This window comes from Bombina bombina, chromosome 3 (genome assembly GCF_027579735.1).
Source record: "Bombina bombina isolate aBomBom1 chromosome 3, aBomBom1.pri, whole genome shotgun sequence".
Lineage (NCBI taxonomy): Eukaryota > Metazoa > Chordata > Amphibia > Anura > Bombinatoridae > Bombina > Bombina bombina.
The window spans coordinates 470034334-470056294 of record NC_069501.1 but is presented as its reverse complement, the minus strand read 5'-3'; the positions used below and the strand labels follow the sequence as shown (position 1 = coordinate 470056294).

The 21961-nt window shown below is 38.4% G+C and overlaps 1 protein-coding gene across 7 annotated transcripts in view; it reads left to right on the top strand.

Annotated features, from left to right (window-relative positions):
• Window positions 1–15114, top strand: part of NFYA (nuclear transcription factor Y subunit alpha) — a 45105-nt gene extending 29991 nt beyond the window's left edge. For 5 of the 7 annotated variants that reach the window (XM_053706759.1, XM_053706754.1, XM_053706756.1 and 2 more), the window contains 2 exons: window positions 9988–10089; window positions 14033–15114. In XM_053706759.1, the coding sequence (XP_053562734.1) occupies window positions 9988–10089; window positions 14033–14104 (174 nt within the window). In that variant the 3' untranslated portion in view covers window positions 14105–15114. Of the gene's footprint in view, window positions 1–9987; window positions 10090–10177; window positions 10223–14032 lie in introns of all 7 variants that reach the window. The other 2 variants (XM_053706760.1, XM_053706758.1) reach the window with 1 other exon arrangement.
• Window positions 15115–21961: the final 6847 nt, after the last annotated feature.

Here is a 21961-nt window from a genome sequence, read left to right as displayed (position 1 = left end):
AGACTACAGGCTCTAGGTAACTGGCTATTGTTTTTTGTTTCCAGGACTGTTGTCTTGGACCTGACTCTAAAAAAAAAAAAAAAAAAAAGTTTGGGAGAGTTACTATTATCATTAGAAGTGCCTGCATAGTTGCCATTATTATAGGGACCTGAATGTGAATTCAGATTTGAATGATTTTCGATATGGTTTGAACCTATATCGTTGCGAGCAGCAGATCTATTGTAGACATTAATTTGACCAGAAGGGGGAGCCTCTCTATTATAGACATTACCTTGACCAGGAGGGGGAAATCTCTTAGTCGTTCATAGTGATGGTTAGAAGAGGGATAAGATGCTGTGGAAGAATGGAAAGGACCTTCTTGTGTTTGATAATAATTTTTAGACCAATGATTGGCTACATTCGACTGTGAATATTGTTTAGGAGTATAACATTTGTAGTGATGGTGTCCTATATCATTGACTCTCCTTTCCATATAATCATTGTGGTTCTATTGTTGTCTGGGAAGTTGTCCATTCGGATTATAATGGGGCCTACTATTAGGCTGTTCAAAATGCCTGGAAGACTAACGATTACCATTAGGATAGCCACTACCTCTATAATGATGATCATTCCTATTATGGTAGTTTTTTATTTTTGTTTTTAGAATTATTAACTGCAGTCCACTCATTAGTGAGATCATTTGAAGTATTTGCAGTAGGTGTTTGTAGGTGATTATTGCTTTGTTGGTGGTTCAAATCTCCCACTGGATGAGGACTAGAAATAATTTTCTTTTTATTGTATGTGTATTCAACCTTTTTGATAATCTTCCTCATCCCTGATTAATTTACGATTTTTTATTTTCATTAGTTCTCTTTGGAAAGTGTCTGTTTTCTGTAAGACCATATTATTTAGGTCTTCATATAATTTCAAAGTTTTAAATTTTTCCAAACTATTTTGTATAGTATCTATTTCTTTACATGCTTGTTCAACTAACACCTTCCTATGGGCAATTAATATCTTTATGAGTGTTATAGAACAATCATTTAGTGCTTCATCCCACTTGGAATTGAGAGTTAAATCTTCCTTAAATTAACCATTTTTAAAAATTCTTACACCGCAAGGTACCTGTTTTTTATCTATGTATTTTTGGAACATTTCGTCTCTTGTCTGTTAGAGACAGAGTCATGGACACTGAATCTATCTGGGAACCTAAAAAGGTGACTCTTGTCTGAGGAATCTAGGAACTTTTTGGTAAATTGATCCTTCAATTAGTTGATTTGTGTGAGATTCGGCATAATGTAAAGACTGAGCTAGTACCAAGATGTTGTCCAAATAAGGAAACACCGGAATTCCCTGTTCTCCGATTACAGAGAGGAGAGCACCGAGAACCTTTGAAAAAATTCTTGGAGCTGTCGCTAGGCCAAATGGGAGAGCGACAAATTGGTAATGCTTGTCTAGAAAAGATAATCTCAGAAACCGATAGTGGTCTGGTTGAATCGGAATATGAAGATATGCATCCTGCAAGTCTATTGTGGACATATGACCTTGCTGAACAAAAGGCAGAATAGTCCTTATAGTCACCATTTTGAAAGTTGGCACTCTTACAAAACGATTCAAAATTTTCAGGTCCAGAACTGGCCTGAATAAATTTTCTTTCTTTGGGACAATGAATAGATTTGAATAAAACCCCAGACCCTGTTCCTGAAACGGAACTGGTATGATTACCCCTGAAAGCTCTAGATCTAAAACACACTTCAGAAAAGCTTGAGCCTTCACTGGATTTGCTGGAACGTGTGAGAGAAGAAATCTTCTCACAGGAGGTCTTACTCTGAAACCTATTCAATATCTTTGAGAGACAATACTCTGAATCCATTGATTTTGGACAGAATCTGCCCAAATGTTTTTGAAAAATTAATTTGTCCCCCCCCCCACCAGCTGAGCTGGAATGAGGGCCGCACCTTCATGCAGACTTGAGGGCTGGCTAGTTTCTTAAGAGGCTTGGATTTATTCCAACTTGAAGAAGGTTTACAATTGGAACCAGATTCTTTGGGGGAAGGATTGGCTTTCTGTTCCTTTTTCTGTCGAAAAGAACAAAAACGATTAGAAGCTTTAGATTTACCCTTATATCTTTTATCCTGAGGTAAAAAAAACTCCCTTCCCCCCCAGTGACAGTTGAAATAATCAAATCCAACTCAGAACCAAATAACTTATTACCTTGGAAAGAAAGAGATGGTAATCTAGACTTAGATACCATGTCAGCATTACAATATTTGAGCCACAAAGCTCTTCTAGCTAAAATAGCTAAAGACATAGCTTTAACATCAATATTGATGATCTCAAAAATAGCATCATAGATAAAATGATTAGCATGTGGAAGCAAGCGAACCATGCTAGACAAATCAGGATCTGTTTCCTGTTGCACTAAGCTTTCCAACCAAAAAGTTGATGCAGCTGCAACATCAGCCATGGATATAGCAGGCCTAAGAATGTAGCCAGAAAATAAATAAGCTTTCCTTAGATAAGATTCAAGTTTCCTATCTAAAGGGTCCTTAAAATAAGTACTATCTTCCCTAGGAATAGTAGTACGTTTGGCAAGAGTAGAAATAGCCCCATCAACCTTGGGGATTTATTTTCCGAAAACTCCAACCTAACTGCTGGCAAAGGATACAACTTTTTTTTCCCCAAAATTGTTTTATTAAAAGATTTTGTGCATAAGTCAACAAATAATCACTGAACAGGAATGTATACAAGTTGTTAACAAATAGACATATACATCAAGTACAGTAGTATACATGTGGTCAAGTTATTAAGAATAGTTCCATAGATACTTTTCACTGTATCAAACATTTAGCAATCACAAGTGGTATGCCACATTATCAACAGTATTCAATAAGATATCCAGTAGAAGCGTGTCCATTATGTACCTTAGTAATATTAAATATCATCAAAGTACGTTCGGGTACACAAAATATATCATCAGTAAATTGCAAGAACAGTGGACACTAAAACATACTGACATACATGTTAAACCAAGAGAATTTTCTATAGGATATATTTTCCACTGCTTACGAAGTAAGCTCAAAGGGGTAGAAGTGGGGTAGGAAGTTATGGGTAAGTTTTTAGTAAAATGGCTCAGGTTAAATGTTCTTAGAGGGTAAAAATCACCCCTCAGTTCCGGAAAAGAAGTGAGAGGGTAGGGGTTGGGGTGTGGGGGGCGGAGCCTATAAGGTTATGAGGACTTGAGTATGTTAGCAACTAAATAGGGGTCTAATTACGTCTCTATGTGGTACAGGTCAAAGGTAATTTATGGGGCATGGGGGCCTATATCATAGGCGAAAGAAAAATGAAACTTGGCGTCTTGTGGGGTCTACTAACTTATTGTTTTGGGATAGAGCCATATGGTAGGAGATTGGGGGGGGGGGGTTATTATAAACCATTACCCTGAGATGTAACCTTGATATAACAATATCGTGTAGGGAAGACAAATATAACAGGCAACAGTCCAATAGTAAATCTTAACAATATAAGTGAGCCTGCAATAAGGGTTACATTTTAGCATGAACATGTAAGGACGTATCGTAATAAGAAATAAAAGATAACCAGTGCAAGGAAACCTTAGAACTCACAAAAAATGTATACATTACTATTTGGTGACCTCGATCATTTATGGCTTAAAGTCCCAAGAAGAGGAAACAAATTGTAGTTCCGTCAGTTCAGGAAAGAGTCAGTCTTGATTCTGAGGTTTAGCATTTGGAGGCTGCGATCTCTGAGTGAGTGGGTCCCATTCCTTAGCTGTTGGACTTAGTCTCTCAGACCTATTGTATATTAGAGTTTGTAGATCCTGGGTCTCAGAGGGTCTCATTGGCAGGGAGTTCAAAGATCTTGGGGGCTCCTGAAACCACCGGTCCAGGAGGTGTCTCCCTCAAGAGGGGTCATTTATAGTAATCAGCGAACCATCCTTGTGAATGAGGAACTTTGTCGGGTATCCCCACCGATATTTGATACCCCTCCTCCTTAGCGTAGTCGTGATCTCCCGGAAAGAGTTCCTTTTTTTTCATGGTGTATTGGGATAGATCCGGGAAGACTTGTATGTGTTTAACTCCTTCTGGTAGGGAAGAGGTGTTGAAGGCTGCTTTGTGAATGTGTTCTTTAAATGTGAAGTAGTGGAAACGTACTATTGTATCTCATGGTTTATCTGCTGAGACATTCCCACCTCTCGGGAGACTATGTGCCCTGTCTATTAGGGATTCAGATGGATTTGTGGATGGTTTAAGATGTTTACAATACTCGAGGATGAAATCCCCAAGTTCGCTGGGTGAGACATCTTCTGAAATACCCCGGAATCTAAGATTGTTCCGTCTCAAACGATCTTCGAGATCTGCCACTTTTGCTTCAATAATATCTACAGGATCCATTACATGTTGTGTGTGGGTAATCAAATTAGCCTGTTCTATGGCTAGGTCTTCTTGCTTGCGTTCCAGAGCTTCGATGTGTTCGTTGATAGCACCAATGTGTCTTCGCAATTCAGCAACTGAGCCCCGGATAGTTTTAGTGAGTCTCTTCCAGGTTCTTCATTGTCTCCGTTAGAGTATCAACTATCGCTGAGGCTTTAATGCCATCCATAGAAGCCTCAGAGGATAGAGGTGTAGGCGTGTTTGGTATCAGGGCCTCAGATTGAGGGATTATCCCAGGACTATGGGAGGTGTTCTCAATATGAGTAGCGGCCTTAAAATTATTTGATAAGGATTTCTTTGGTATTGCCGCCAAATGTTTATTCCTGTTACCTTGTGGCATGATAGTTCCCTGCTGTCTGATTCTTACTGGTTAGAGACCCCAAGACTCTACATTGGGCCCCCTGGGTAGAAATGGCCTTAGAGTTTTAAGCCATGATTGCACTCATGAAGAGGCCGTGAGAAAAGATGTGGTAGTAGGTGCTATCGTATACCCGGTCAATAAGTGTGTTGCTAATATCTCTGGATGTATATGTGGGCCTCCTCTGGGATTATGTCACCACTGGACACTGACGGGCAAAGGGCAGAGGATATGACCCGCTCTAACGTTGGGAGCGGGAAAGGATCAGGAGGGGCACAATAGCACAGTTGTTGAAATGAGCCTGTTAGTACCTTTGGGAGGAGGTGTGGGAATAGTTCTATCAGCTCCTTCACTGAGCAAGCAATGCAGCGCACCTTATAACAGTGTGTGGGATGTAGGTTGAAACAAAGTCTTTTAGGATAGATAAGATAAGAAAGTCCCCACTAGGAGCCCTATACAATGTCCCAGCAGTATGATACTTGACACCTTGATAGTATCTGTAGTGGTGGGCAATGTAGGGGCAGTCTGCTCTCTGCAATTATAAGTGTGGGGCTGAATTACTATGTGGGGTGGGCCCAGGAGCCCAAGTTGGGACACTACTAATCCCAAGAGTTAATCACAGTTTATAATCTCTTGATGTATATCACTATAGGATCTGGGGTTTCTGCGCCTAAATATATCTGACTCTTAGCAGCACTCCTCTCAGAGAAAAAAAAAAAAGGGTAGCTCTTAAGATGACACACTGATGTATGGTGTATAAGGGCTTAGATAAGAAAAAGTCTCCCAGTAGTACCTCAAAACTTTATGAGCATTAATAGTCTGAAGTTTTTGGGACCTAATTAGTATGTTATCCTCTGTGTACTAAGCTGCAGAGTGAAAGTGCTATGCACTTGTTAGCCAAAATGGCGGCTCCCCTTCCTTATATCAAAGTTGTTGAGAATTTAAACCTCACCTCATCCGTACTGTCCTTCTGGGGTTTGTAGCCTGAATGAGTCTGGGCTGCCTCCGCAAGTTTCGTGTCATTGCAGGTTTCGGGTCACTATATACACTTGGGCGTCTTGCAGGCATGAGCGGTCCGTTAACTTGTGTGCCGGCTGCTGCGTAGTCTGGTAAGTGAACAGCTGCGGCTCGTCACTATCACTTGTCAGCGACTCTGTATCCACTCAGGAGCGGAGCCCCGACCTTGAGTTTGGGGATTGCGGTGAAGTTCGGTGGTTAGCTTGTGTCCCTGCTCTGGGGTTGTGACGTTAGTGGTGTGCTGATATCTCACCGGTCGCCCTTTTGTCACTCTGCTGTATCAGAAGTCTCACCAACACAGTCTGCACCATGAAGCAGTTACTTCCCCACAAATTTATAAAGGATAGTTGCAGATTTTTAAATGTTTTATCACTATAGATTAATTATGGCCTAAGAGCTTTCTGGATGTACGTCTGCTATGTTTACATGCCGGCTCCGCCCCGCCAGGATACAACTTTTTAAACCTAGAAGAAGGAATAAAAGTACCACCAGACCTATTCCATTCTTTTGAAATCCTATCAGAAATAGCATCAGGAACTGGAAAAACCTCTGGAGTAACCACAGGAGGTCTATAAACAGAATTTAAACGTTTTCTAGTTTTAGTATCAAGGGAGACTAGTTTCCTCAATATCCAAAGTAATCAACACTTCTTTTAGCAAGGAAGGAATATACTCTATCTTAAAGAGATAAGTAGATTTGTCAGTATCTGAGGTAGGATCTTCTGAACCAGATAATCCTCATCAGAGAAGGATAATTCCGTATGTTGTCGGTCATTTGAAATTTCATCAACTTTTATGAGAAGTTATAAAAGACCTTTTACGTTTATTAGAAGGCGGAATAGCAGACAAAGCCTTCTGAATCGCATCAGCAATAAAATCTTTTATATTCACAGGGATATCATTTGCATTAGATGTTGAAGGAACAACAGGCATTGTACTAGTACTGATGGATACATTCTCTGCATGTAAAAGCTTATCATGACAACTGATATATACTACAGCTGGAGATATAATCTCCGCTAATTTACAAAAGATACAGTTAGCATTGGTAGAACTGTTATCAGGCAGCAGGGTTCCAACAGTGGTTTCTGAGACCGGATCAGATTGAGACAACATATTTAAAGCAAAATGATCAATTTCCTTATATGGCAGTTGCAGGAATGGGAAAAAAATGCAAACAGTATAGCTCTCTGAGCATAAAAAGAGGCATATAGGAAGTGGGGTTTAAATAATTAAATTATTTGGCACCAAGTATGATGCGCAACGCAAAATGACATTTTTTTTTTTGGTGCAAACAACATCCGGAAATGACGCAACTCACGTCATGGCAGATGCAACCTTATGCAAGGAAACTGGCGTCAACTAAGACGCCGGAAATGACGTATTGCGTCGCCGAACGTATCTTTGCGGCAATAAAATTCTCGCGCCAAGAATGATGCAATAAATATCAGCATTTTGCGACTTTTTGAGCCTAATTTTGCTCGCGAAAATTAATGAAAAAGCAGTCAATTATGTTTCCCAATTTTAAACTGAATAGTCTGCAAAAGGAAATATACATAAACCTGACTCATGGCAAATATAAGTACAATACATATATTTAAAACTTTATATTAATACATAAAGTGCCAAACCATAGCTGAGTGGCTTAAAGGGACAGTCAAGTAAAAAAAAACAAACCCTTTCATGATTCAGATAGGGCATGTAATTTTAAACAACTTTGCAATTTACTTTTATCACCAATTTTGCTTTGTTCTCTTGGTATTCTTAGTTGAAAGCTAAACCTTGGAGGTTCATATGCTAATTTCTTAGACCTTGAAGGCCGCCTCTAATCTAAATGCATTTTGATAGTTTTTCACCACTAGAGGGCATTAGTTCATGTGTTTCATATAGATAACATGGAGCTCATGCACGTGAATTTACCTTGGAGCCAGCTCTGATTGGCTAAACTGCAAGTCTGTCAAAAGAACTGAAATAAGGGGGCAGTCTGCTGAGGCTTAGATACAAGGTAATTACAGAGGTAAAACGTGTATAATTATAACTGTGTTGGTTATGCAAAACTGGGGAATGGGTAATAAAGGGATTATCTATCTTTTTAAACAACAAAAATTCTGGTGTTGACTGTCCCTTTTTTAAGTAATGAAAGACACCCATCCACATAAAGCAGATAGCCAAACCAGTACTGAAACAGTATCAGTAGAGGTAATGGAATATGAGAGTATATCGTCGATCTGAAAAGCGAGGTAGGAGATGAATCTCTACGACCGATAACAAAGAACCTTTGAAAAGATTTCCTGTGAGGAAAACCATAGAATCAATAGGTGATACTCCCGTCACATCCCTTTGACAAACACTGTACTCAGAGTAATCAGGCTTCAAAATGCTGAGAAGTGCATATCATTGAAGAAAATGAAGCACAAACTTCACCACCACCATTGGAGGCAAAGTTTGTAAAACTGAATTCTGGGTGTGGTGAGGGGGTGTATGTATAGGCATTTTGAGGTTTGGGAAACTTTTTTCCCCTCCTGGTAGGATTGTATATCCCATATGTCACTAGCTCATGGACTCTTGCCAAATACATTAAAGTAATAACCACTGTCTCATGGGCCTCCCTGGAGCTGCAGCTCCAGCAGGAGACAGCAGTGAAGCAACATGTGGTGCCGTGGTAGGACCGAGTGGAAACCACTAAGTTACTATGCTATATATTTTTTTTTTTTTTTTTTTTTTATTAAGGATGCCGCTGTGCGTTAGTGTCCCTGGCACCCTGGGCAATTTTCCGTCAAGTCCCACTCTCTCACACTGTTGCTTGTGTAAAGTTTGTGGCTTGCGTTAAGGGTAATGGTGGGCAGGACTAAGGGAACTGGCGGCCCACCCCAATAGTCGCACCAACTGTAATGTATGAGTGTTGTTATCTAATCCTAGTGTCACACGTCACGCTCAATAAAATAAGAGCCACAGTAAAGTGAAGCACTGTGTGTGCGCCGGTAATGATGGGCGGTGCTTAGGTAACCGGCGGCCCACCGTGCATTTGCCTGGTTTGGCCTATGCTCAGTCTGGGCCTGTGACAAAAACAAACAATTTTCAAGTTGAAGGGATATGAAACCCAAATATATTCTTTTTGTTTTTTAAAAAGTTTCCAATTTAATTCAGTTATCAAATTTTCTTTGTTCCTATGATGATTTGTGTTAGAGATACCTAGGTAGGCAACTGGAGCACTAAATGGCAGGAAATAGTGCTGCCATCTAGTGCTCTTGCAAATGGATAACCGAAAAATTGCTGCCATATAGTGTTCCAGAAATGGGACAGTTCTTAAAGGGACAGTTCACCCATAAACTTTCTCCTCTTTAAATTATTCCCAATGATCCTTTTTACCTGCTAGACTGTATTAAATTGGTTGCAAGTAGCTCCTTTACTCATATTTCAGCATTTGAAATAGCTGATTTAGCTTGTGGTTTCCCAACCTATACTGAAAGTTTTGATACTGGCGTATACGCTATTGACAAGCCTAAGTAAACACAGCCAGCAGAATAGATTACACCCTCAGTGGGGGGCATGATAGTTAAGTAATAAAATGATAATTTTCCATTGTTCTCTTTATGTATTGAGCTTTGGTGTTCCAGACAAATATAAGATAAGGAAGCAAGTCTGTGTACATAAAAGTGATAACATAATGAGATCTGATATTACCTGAAGCTCAACCCATTGTAATAGGCTGTGGTTTCAAAGCACAAAACCAGCTACTTCAGATACGCAAATAAACCCGAAAATGCAATTTCTCAAATATTTTATACTCTGCAGCTGGTATAACAAGTCATTTAAAATACATTTATGGAAAAACAATTTTACAGTGTACTGTCCCTTTAAGCATACACTACTGCTTTTCAACAGAAGATACAAAGAGCGATGGGAAAAAAATTAGAAGTAATTTGTAAAGTTGTTTAAAATTGCATGCTCTATCTGAATCATGAAAGAAAAAATTGGGTTTTATATTCCTTTTCTTACCAGAAAAGGGGACAAAATAAATATTGAACGAATATAGCAAAGTTTTTTGTTTTGTTTTTAACTACACAAATAATTAAACATGTTCTATTACAATCTCATACTGTCTAATATCCCTTTAAAGCTGGGAGTTGTGCAGGCTAAAGGTGTCCATTCTGACATCATTTTTCTTTTATCTCTTTAGAAATACTTGCATGAGTCACGACATCGCCATGCCATGGCTAGGAAGAGAGGTGATGGTGGGAGATTTTTCTCTCCAAAGGAAAAAGAGGAACTTCACATGCAGGTAAGGGATACATTAAACTTGTAGATCATGGTCTTTGCACCATTTACTATTGTATTAAATGCTGATATTAAAATTATTTTTTTCCCAGGAAGTAGAGTATCACTAAGCATGATAAGATGAAACCGGTCTGACGGTAAGTGTCTGTGTATGACTTTTTCATGAACATGCTATGTATTAGGTGTAGGGAAACCATGTGATGTGAAACTTATCACATCACACTCTTAAAGGAAAAGCATACACAGTATTTAAAGGGATAGTAAACCCCAAAAATATTTTCAACTCATTCAAAACTTCTTTTTATAATAAAGTAATTTGTAATTGGGACCTTTGTATAGTTTTCTTTCCATTTCTTGCAATTTTAACTGAAAAAAATAATTTTGCGCCAAACCCATTTTCTACTTATTAATATGCAGCCTGTTACAATGTTCTACCTAGGTAGAAATATCATGGCGGCCGCATGCGCAATTAAACTATTTGCATTGACAACACTTGCTCAGACTTGCCTCTCCAGCACCTCTTTCAGCAGTCTACTTAGAGGAGGCAGGAACATAAGTTGGTAGTATGCTAGAGCGGCATCTCTAGCCACCTGACAGATATGTTTCACAGGATCTCAGAAACTGGCCGGCATCAACATTGTGTGTGTTACAATTCTTCCCTGTTTGTGATGAAGTGCATCTGTGCTTCAGACATTTACAGCGTGAGAAAAAGATAGGGCAACAAAACAAGCTTGAGTCTTACAGGTCTCTACAGAGAGAGAACAAACTAGCTGAGTATCTCACAAGTGTCACCAACCCAAAGCACAGACAGATACTCACTAAATATAGAATCTCTGACCACCAGCTGGAAATAGAGACTGGCAGATATCAGACAAAATGGAGACCCAGGGCAGCCAGACAATGTGCGCAGTGTGACAGTGGGGTCATAGAGACTGAAGCTCACTTCCTCTTATACTGTACAAGATACAAATACTTCCCAAAAATAATGAAAGAAAGAACAGACTTCCCACAGATGTCTGAACAAAGACTGTGTGCTCTTAGGAGAAAAAAAGCAAAGCTACAAGCATAGTAGCAAAATATTGAGCAGACTGTCACATGACCAGAACCCCCAATCAGATGAAATGAACTGTTATCATATTTACCCACTATACTCCTACTTTATAAATTGTTATTGATCTGTTTTATTGTAACATATTACTTTGGCAACACGTAATAATGTCATGCTAATAAAGTATACTTGACTTGAGTATGAGCGCTCTGTTTATTTACACTGTCGGATTCATCTCCCCCTCCTTCTTGCTATGTTTGCTTTCATGTTGAATTGGAGCCCTCACTAATCAAGCAAACACATCAAGGAAGAGGGGGGAGATAAGCCGGACAATTTAAATAAACAGAGCTTTCACACTGCTGCTGTATTCAAAGTCTGAAGCAAAGATGCACTAAATCACAGGCAGGGAAGAATTCTAGTATATACTCTGCTCTCCTTAGTGCAGGGCTGAACTGGGACAAAAGCAGCAGCAAAGTCTTGCACAGCTAGGGCTAGATTTATTAACGCTGAGGCGTACAGGGGCACGTATACGCGCCCCCCTGTACGCCTCAGCTCGCCTGTGGTGGGGCGAAATTACCCGCAGGTATTTTCCATTGCACACAAGCGCTATTTTGCACTCACGTGCAATCACGCCCCCTGCCCGCGCACAGCCAATTGCGCGCGGGCAGGAGCTGTCCATCTCCTCGGTCGGACTCGGCCGAGGAGATTTGAATTGCGCCACCTTAGAGGTGGCGAAGAGCTTAGGGAAGCATCGGTCTAGTGACCGCTGCTTGATACATCACGGCGAGCAAGTTCTTGTGAGAACTTACAGCCGCAGGGGCTTGATAAATCGAGCCCCTAGTCTCAGCTAAGGTTATTTTACTATTCCCTGTCTCCTCTCATTTGCCTGTGTGAAGCTGCCCCTCCAATACTGATGAATAGGCTGTGAACAGCTGTACATTAACAGAGACTGTGCATACAATGTTGACTGATAGCAATATTGAAATTAAGGGGCCCAGCCACTTCACCATTGGATGGGGGGCGGATGCTGGATTTACATGAGCCATGTCTCATTTTATGGGCGGTCATTACTGCTCATTTAGTTATAGTTTAATGCTAAAAAATAAGCTATGTTAAAGCTTAATTAAAAAAAAACCTGTTTCATTTAATTGCCTTTATAATAATCATTATAATAATATAGTTTAATTAGGGTCAAATGGGAATCAATTTCTAACCCTTTAATAGTGTCATGTAAGTTATGCAATTAGCACATTACAGTAATAGAAGTTCGTTATACAAATATGCAGCTTAAATAAACTTGTTTTAAAAAGTCAAAATTACATCAATCAAAGCAGCTGGCAGCCCTGTGCCTAAATCATTATTTTTTTTTCTCAATGATGAAGAGGATGGCACATCCTATTGCAAACCGCCACCTGTTTATTTACCGTGCACCCTGATGCAGAGTTTGGGGAGGCGCTTTCTTGGACTGCTGCATTCATAAATGTTTTTGCACTAAAATAAATGTAATTCATGCAGCAAGTCTTTACAAAGGACTTTGCTTATTGTTTTGTACTAATTACATAATTTAGGACATGGTTTTTGTTAGTGACCCTGTTAACTATCTCTCTTTTTAAAGTCATACTTCTCTATACATTTATGCACACATAAAAGCAAACAAAGTATTCTAAAATAATGCTAGGATGTTCATCAAATTAAAGGGATATTTTCATGATCTTAAACAAAAAAAAAACAAACTACAGGGCATACCTTTTTGTGTTTGTAAATATTAGTTGAGATTACATGTTGTCTTTATACCAAAAGGAATAGTTGATCACTATGACACATGCCTATTCACAATGTTGTTGAGAAATAGTAATTTGCAATTAAGTTAACGGACATAGGCAAACATGTCTGTTGTAATGCTATGCATTCAAAAAATGTTTTAAAGGGATAGAAAGGTCAAAATGTGCATTTCAATGTGAAATGGAAGCATTTTTGCAATATTCTTCTATTCGCAAAAATGCTTCTTGTCAAAGTTCCTGGTTTTTCTGCAGCATATGCACATATCCTGTAAGGGCCTATGCATCAGTATTCAAACACTACACCTGAAAGAGTCTGTGGTGTCTTCTATAAAACAAATTAAGTCTTCACAGACACAACACACCATCGCCAGCTCTCTGAACTTCAATACTGGTGCTCAGGCCCTTACAAGATATGTGCATATGCCGCAGGGAAATAGTAATAACTTTCACAAGAAGCATTTTTGCTAATCGAAGTTTATTGCAAAAATGCTTCTACTTCAATTTGAAATGCATTTATGCACATTTTAATTTTGACCTTTCTATCCCTTTAAGTATCTACTTTGTTTACACAAAACAATAGTAGAAAATACATTGACTGAGTACATAAATCCCTACAACAAGAAGCAACTATAAACTGTTTAGATTCTAAACAATTAATAGCAGAAGCACTGCTATACACAAATTACACTGCCAAGAATTACAGCTGTATCAAACCTGGACCCGCTGGGAGTGAGTCTGCATCTAATTTCCATACAGCTTCAGAACTGTTTTGAGTTAAGATATGTTTATATGTTGTAGGAACTTTTAGGTCCTTCTAATTGTATCTGTAGATGTTTCATTAAATAAATAGGCATGTTGGATTTCAATATTCGTTAATGAACCGAATGCTGAAAATGGCTGTGGTCTGCGGCATTCAGGTCATTTTGAAATCTGATTTATTTTAGTGGGGGGTTTTTTATGTTTTTTTTAGATTTTTTTCATAAAAGTCAATCGTTGGTGCAGATTGATGAAGTTAAATTTATTTATTTTTTTTACTCTGTGATTAGAGCCCAAAACCCCCCTGATACATTGGTTTATGCACTTATGTCACATTTGTATTTTTTTTTATGTTCATACAGGATTCATCTCAGGGAAGAGACATTTACACAGATGTCATCATTCATCATGAATTCATCAGCGATGAGGACTGAGCCGTTATAAGATATCTTCCAGTCAATTTTTCTTCGCACCTTTTTTACATATTTACCCTGGCACAGGAAACTAAACTTTTCAGATTTACTATGATTGCATGTGAAGAGTTAGATTCTCCAGTTGGATCTGTTGATCAGTTTTGGCTAGTGATCGGCGCTAGTTGTAAAGCTGCCCAACTCTGTCCTTGGAGGGGTCTTCCAGAGTTTCCTCTATTGTTAGGGAATGAAGTAGATTGAGGGAAACTGTTTAACCTCTTTACTGCTGGTGGTGTGCTTACAGGCATCCTGCCCTGCAGTGGGTGTCTGAAGGTTGATTGCCCAGGCATTAACAGCCATATTTGGTTCAAACAGCATGTTGTAAATTGTAGGTGGGCTTGTATTTAAAGAGAGGAAAAAAAAAAAAAAAAAAAAAAATATATATATATATATATATATATATATATATATATATATATATATATATATTTTTTTTTTTTTCTTTTTCTTTATACTGGGTCTTGTTTTGTACAGAAATCTGTTAACTGGCAAACTTAAATGCCATCTTACAGAAAAGAGGGAGGGGGATAGGGATTTATGATACATTTTGATATTGTATTTTTTTTTCTTTAAGGTGTAATATGATGTATTTCAGATGTAGAGTTAATCGCTTCTTGTTTCTGATTCCCAGATGTTTTTATCTCTGTATACATGTTCAAATGAGGGCAAACGTAAGGTGCTTTTTATTTATCTAAACAAAGCGAGAGATGTCTTTAACCTGCAGGATTTCAGTTTAATTCTTAAACAGCAGAAGCTGTGTTAAATGTATTTGCTTGCAGGAATGTCACATTTCTCACTGTATGTGTACTTCTGGAGAATTGGGTCCGATTTAATTGTGTATTTTGTTACTTATGGATAACTTTGTACATATTTTTATTTTATAATACATTTTTTTTTTTTCTTCAAATTGTATTTCTATTAGCTGTATTTGTACTGTGTACCTCACCCAGCTAATAAAACTTTATTAACTACCATAGTGGTCTTTACAGTTCATTTTAATGTTTCTTTGCACGTTAGAAAATTAAGCAGGTCACATTGGGGCTTAAGGTGACTGGAAAAAAATGTAATCTTGTAATCTAAAATGTTTTTAATTCTGTGTAGTAAAAAATAATACACTTTGATTATTTTGCCCTCTTTTCCTGTAATTTAACTTTGACTCATTTGGATTTAAGAACTGCAGACTTCACTAGTCTAACCCTGTTGCTTATCTGTCCCTAACTGGTATTGGTAATAAGAAGCTGTTTTTCTAACAGTGACAAGTTTTGTTTACTCCAGTAACAATTTTTTTTTAGCTTCTACAAATAAGGTAAATGGAAGGAGGAGTTTGGCCGTTGAAAAAAAATATTTCTAACAAGGTGTTAATGTATTCAGAATGGTTTCACAATCTGGTATGCCAATTCATTGCAATGCTACATAAAATCTTGTAATTACACTTTATTTTACATCCCTTTTATAACAGCAGGGCATCCTGTAGAATTTAAAATGTTTGATGTGCAACTGAGAAGATAGAATGCTGTTTTAGTGCACACACATTGCTCAAGATTTAGTTAACTCTTCATCCACATGTGATTTGGCTGTCAAACCATATCCCTTTTCCAAACTAGTGTGCAGAAGCTTGCTTGTTTCTTCAGTTTGGCAACCTGTTTCATTATTTTATTCGTGTGAAAATTGACATTTTGAACCTTTTTTTTTTTTTTTTTTTAAAAAAGTAAGTATGGGCTATATGTATTAAAGGACATGATAATCATATGCTTAAAGGGACATGAAACCCAAAATGTATCATTCATGATTTGGAGCATGCAATTTACCTCTACTATCAAATGTTCTTTGTTTTCTTGTATCTTTTCTTGAAAAGCAGTGAAGTAAGCTCAGGAGCGTTACATCTGGAGCACTATATGGCAGCAGTTTTGCAATTATCTATATACAAGAGCAGTAGATGGCACTACTGACATGTAACACCTATCTACATATCTCTTCAACAAAGAATAACGTGAATTAAGCAAATTTGATAATACAAGTAAATTTGAAACGTTTTTCTTTTTAACTGGTATGCTCTGTCTGAATCACAAAATTTTTTTGGGGGGATTTCATATCCCTTTAATCAGTTGAAAGTGATGCAGCAGAACTGTAAAAAGCCGACAAACTATCACATGAACCTCTGTATGTAAAAAGAAGATATTTGACTTCAACATTTGTACAGCTAAGTGTTCATCAGCTTCATCAGTTCTGAGTTCATACTTTAATGTGATCTCCTGAAATTCATATTTTACTATACACTCACCAGCCACTTTATTAGGTACACCTTGCTAGTACTGGGTTGGACCCTCCTTTACCTTCAGAACTGCCTTAATTCTTTGTGGCATAGGTTCAACAAGGTGCATATTGACATGATAGCATCACACAGATGCGAATCTCCTGTTCCACTACATCCCAAGGGTGCTTTATTGGATTGCGATCTGGAGTCTATTGGAGTACAGTGAACTCATTGTCATGTTTAAGAAACCAGTTTGAAATGATTTGAGCTTTGTGACATGTTGCATTATCCTGCTGGAAGTAGCCATCAGAAGATGGGTAAACTGTAGTCATAAAGGGATGGACATGGTCAGCAACAATACTTGTGTAGACTGTGGCGTTTAAATGATGCTCAATTGGTACTAAGGGGCCCAAAGTGTGCCATAAAAATATCCCCCACACCATTGCACCACCAACCTGAACCGTTGATACAAGGCAGGATGGATCAATGCTTTCATGTTGTTTAAGCCAAATTCTGACCCTACCATCTGAATGTCGCAGCTGAAATCGAGACTGACCAGGCAATGTTTTTCCAATCGTCTATTGTCCAATTTTGGTGAGCCTGTGCGAATTGTAGCCTTAGTTTCCTGTTCTTAGCTGACAGGAGTGGCACCCGGTGTGGTCTACTGCTGCTGTAGCCGTTGTGCGTTCAAAGATGGTATTCTGCATACCTTGGTAGTAATGAGTGGTTGTTTGAGTTACTGTTGCCTTTCTATCATCTCAGACCAGTCTGCCCATTCCCCTCTGACATCAACAAGGTGTTTTCGTTCACACAACTACTGCTCACTGGATATTTTCTTTTTTTTTCTGACCATTCTCTATAAACCCTAGAGATGGTTGTGCGTGAAAATCCTAGTAGATAAGCAGCTTTCTAAATATTCAGAACAGCCCATCTGGCACCAACAACCATGCCATGTTCAAAGTCACTTAAATCCCCATTCTGATGCTCTGTTTGAACTTGAGCAAGTCGGCTTCACCATGTCTATATGCCTAAATGCATTGAGGTGCTGCCATGTGATTGGCTGATAAGCAATTTGTGTTACCAAGCAATTGAACAGGTGTACCTAATAAAGTGGCGGGTGAGTGTATTTCATAGTAAAATTAATTAAACTAAGGAGGAAAATAAAATGACCTGCACGTGCCAGATGCACGCTTTCTTGCAAGTCACGGGATAATCATCCAATTTGGGCGCTTTAAAGTTCCTTTATAGTGATATGAGGCTGAGGAAATTGTGAGGTGAAATGTCTTCCTTTTTTACATAGAGATGTTTATATTATCAAGTCAACATTTTACAGATATTCTGCATTCCTTTTCAAGTGATTCAATATCTGGGTATCACGTCCCTTTAAGAACTACTGCTTTAAAGTTTTAAATGTACTTTTTCATTGCAGGAAACTTTTCTAGAATATGCAATATAATAGCTAACATTTTGTTTTCTTACTACAAAGTTTCTGGTGTCTAACAATCTATTTTAAGCAGTTAAAATATGTAGTTTGAAATGGCAAAATGTCCATATTTGTCCACCAGTGGTACTATTAAAGGGACAGTAAACACCTTGATATTTTTATATAAAATGTTTAGTTATGTGTAATAAAACATCTTTGCAATATACGTTCATTCTTTATTTTGCCCCCCTTTCATGCAATTTAGCTCTGAAAATAAAACAATTTCTAATTCCCATAACTTAAAGGGACACTGAACCCATATTTTTTCTTTCATGATTCCGATAGAGCATGCAATTTCAAGCAACTTTATAATTTACTCCTATTATCAATCTTTCTTCGTTCTCTTGCTATCTTTATTTGAAAAAGAAGACATCTAAGCTTTTTTCTTGGTTCAGACTCTGGACAGCAGTTTTTGATTGGTGGATGAATTTATCCACCAATCAGCAAGGACAACCTAGGTTGTTCACCAAAAATGGGCCGGCATCTAAACTTACATTTTTGCAATTCAAATAAAGATACCAAGAGAATAAAGAAAATTTGATAATAGGAGTAAATTAAAAAGTTGCCTAAAATTGCATGCTCTATCTGAATCACGAAAGAAAAAATTTGGGTTCAGTTTCCCTTTAACCCCTTAATGACAACTGACGTACCAGGTACGTCATGCATTAACAAGCAGTTAATGACAATAGACGTACCTGGTACATCAGTTGTCTTAACAGAGTGCTGGAAGCAATTGCGATCGCTTCCAGCAGCTCTGAGGGTATTGCAGTGATGCCTCGATATGGAGGCATCCTGCAATACCCCTTTACAAGCCTCCAATGTGGAGTGAGCCACTCTGTGGCCCTCTCTGCACCGGAGCATCGTTGGTGGGTGGGAGCAAAACAGGGAGGCGGGTGGGCGCCCTGCAATGGGCCCGTGATTATGTGGAGGGGGGGTGGGATCGTAGGCGGGAGTACCCGGGGGAGCGCATGGACACGTGCACGGGGGGCGTTGGGCGGGTGCGTGGGCGGGAGCGGGTGGGAACCTCTACCCTACAGAAAAGTAAAATAATACATTGGGAGAAAAGGGGGGGGGATTTTATTTATAAAGTAATCGAAGGGTTCTGGGAGGGGGTGGTAGCTACACTACAGAAAGTAGCTTAAAATTAAAGAATATTTTTTTTTTCCTTAACTGGGTACTGGCAGACAGCTGCCAGTACCCAAGATGGCGCCCATTAGGCTAGAGGGGGAGGGTTAGAGAACGGTTTGATGGGGGATCCATGATATTGGGGGGCTAAGGGGGAATTCTATACAGCAGCATATGTAAATATGCTATTAAAAAAAAACCCAAATATACCTTTTATATTAGTACTGGCAGACTTTTTGCCAGTACTTAAGATGGCGGGAACAATTGTGGGGTGGGGGAGGGAAGAGAGCTGTTTGGGAGGGATCAGGGGGTCTGATGTTTCAGGTGGGAGGCTGATCTCTACACTAAAGCTAAAATTAACCCTGCAAACTCCCTACAAGCTACGTAATTAACCCCTTCACTGCTAGCCATAATGCACGTGTGATGCACAGCAGCATTTAGCGGCCTTCTAATTATCAAAAGCAACACCAAAGCCACATATGTCTGCTATTTATGAACAAAGGGGATCCCAGAGAAGTATTTACAACCATTTGTGCCATAATTGCACAAGCTGTTTGTAAATAATTTCAGTGAGAAACCTAAAGTTTGTGAAAAAGGAAACAATTTATTTTTATTTGATCGCATTTGGCGGTGAAATGGTGGCATGAAATATACCAAAATGGGCCTAGATCAATACTTTGGGTTGTCTACTACACTACAGCTAAAATTAACCCTACACATTCCCTACAAGCTCCCTGATTAACCCCTGAACTGCTGGACATAATACACGTGTGGTGCGCAGCGGCATTTAACAGCCTTCTAATTACCAAAAAGCAATGCCAAAGCCATATATGTCTGCTATTTCTGAACAAAGGGGATCCCAGAGAAGCATTTACAACCATTTGTGCCATAATTGCACAAGCTGTTTGTAAATAATTTCAGTGAGAAACCGAAAGTTTGTGAAAAAGTGAATGATATTTTGTATTTGATCGCATTTGGCGGTGAAATGAAATATACCAAAATGGGTCTAGATCCATATTTTGGGATGTCTTCTAAAAAAAAATATATACATGTCAAGGGATATTCAGGGATTCCTGAAAGATATCAGTGTCCCAATGTAACTAGCGCTAATTTTGAAAAAAAGTGGTTTGGAAATAGCAAAGTGCTACTTGTATTTATGGCCCTATAACTTGCACAAAAAACAAAGAACATGTAAACATTGGGTATTTCTAAACTCAGGACAAAATTTAGAAATGATTTATCATGGGTGTTTTTTGGTGGTTGCAGATGTGTAACAGATTTTTGGGGCTAAAATTTAGAAAAAGTGTTTTTTTTTCCATTTTATCCTCATATTTTATAAATTTTGTTATAGTAAATTATAAGATAAGATGAAAATAATGGTATCTTTAGAAAGTCCATTTAATGGCGAGAAAAATGGTATATAATATGTGTGGGTACAGTAAATGAGTAAGAGGAAAATTACAGCTAAACACAAACCCCGCAAAAATGTAACAATAGCCTTTGTCACAAATGGACAGAAAATGGAAAAGTACTGTTGTCATTAAGGGGTTAAACTGCACCCTGCTGACTTCTGCTATAAATCTGTCCCCAGTTGGCTTTACCTGAGAACTGCAAAACAATGCACTTTATACTAACTTTATGACCATGACTAGTCTTGTCTATTGACTAAGGCCCAGATTGGCTCCTCCAAATAAGGCAAATGGTGGGTGGCGTTTGCCTATAGTTAAATAATTGCAGTAAAATGGATATGAATTTGTTTTAAAATCGTTAAAGGGACATGAAACCCACATTTTATTTCATTTTTTTTCTTTCATGATCTAGAAAGAGAGCATGAATTTTTTTTCCTATGGCAACGTCATTCCAATTACTAGTGGGATATTCAACTCCTGGCCAGCAGAAGGAGGCAAAGAGCAAACCCAGCAAAGCTGTTAAGTGTAACTTCCCTTACCCATAATCCCCAATCATTCTCTTTGCCTCTGTAAATGGAGGCTGTGCGAAGTTGATGTCTGAAGATATTAATTCTTCTATAGGTACTCTTCCCTGCAAGCAAGAATTGGGGTCTAGCTGTGTCCATGTCAGTCTCTTTAGTAAGAGTAGTGGTGGCCTTTAAGCAGTTAAAAGGCAGCAAGTTAGTCTTGGCTTTACTTTTAACATTTTGCTACCCCTTTGCAGAAAGCCAGAGTTAGTTACTCTGTTCTTTCTTTTACTACAGGTCCATGACAGGGAGCGAAGTGCCTGTCACACCTAAGTAGCAGCAGCTGGATCTCAGGTAAGTGCCTTTTCCTTCTAGGTATTGAAGGATAGCAGCACTTAAAGGGACACTCTCAGGTTTTATTACATTTTCATGATTCAGATACAGCATGTAATTTTAAACAACTTTCCAATTTACTTCCATTAAAAAAAAAAGTGCACAGTCTTATATATTTACACTTTTTCAGTCACCAGCTCCTACTGAGCATGTGCAAGAACTCAGACTATACGTATATGCATTTGTGATTGGCTGATTGCTATCACATGGTACAGGGGGAGTGGAAATATACATAACTTTGAAATGTGTTCTAAAAGAATCTACTACTCAGTTGAAATTCAGAGTAATTGCTATTGTTTTCTCTTATCTTGTATTTGTTGATTATGCAAATCTACTGTGTTTACTGTCCTTTAAGAGGTTAATCCTCACTCAGATCCAAATTAGGACATATATCCTTTATAATTAAGGATACATAGGACAGATTATGGCAATGGGATATAAATAGAAGATCCTTGCATCTTTATTGTTACGGATACTTTATTTGGACACTTATGGGTTAAATGGAGACGTTATTTGGCTGAAGGGACTTATAACTTTATTAAGATGGATCATGGAGTGTTTCTTTAGCGGAATACATTATATTTGTTAGTGTATTCTGACTTGTTCTTGAGAAACAATTTGAGAGGCTTTATTTTCATAAACGGAAATTCA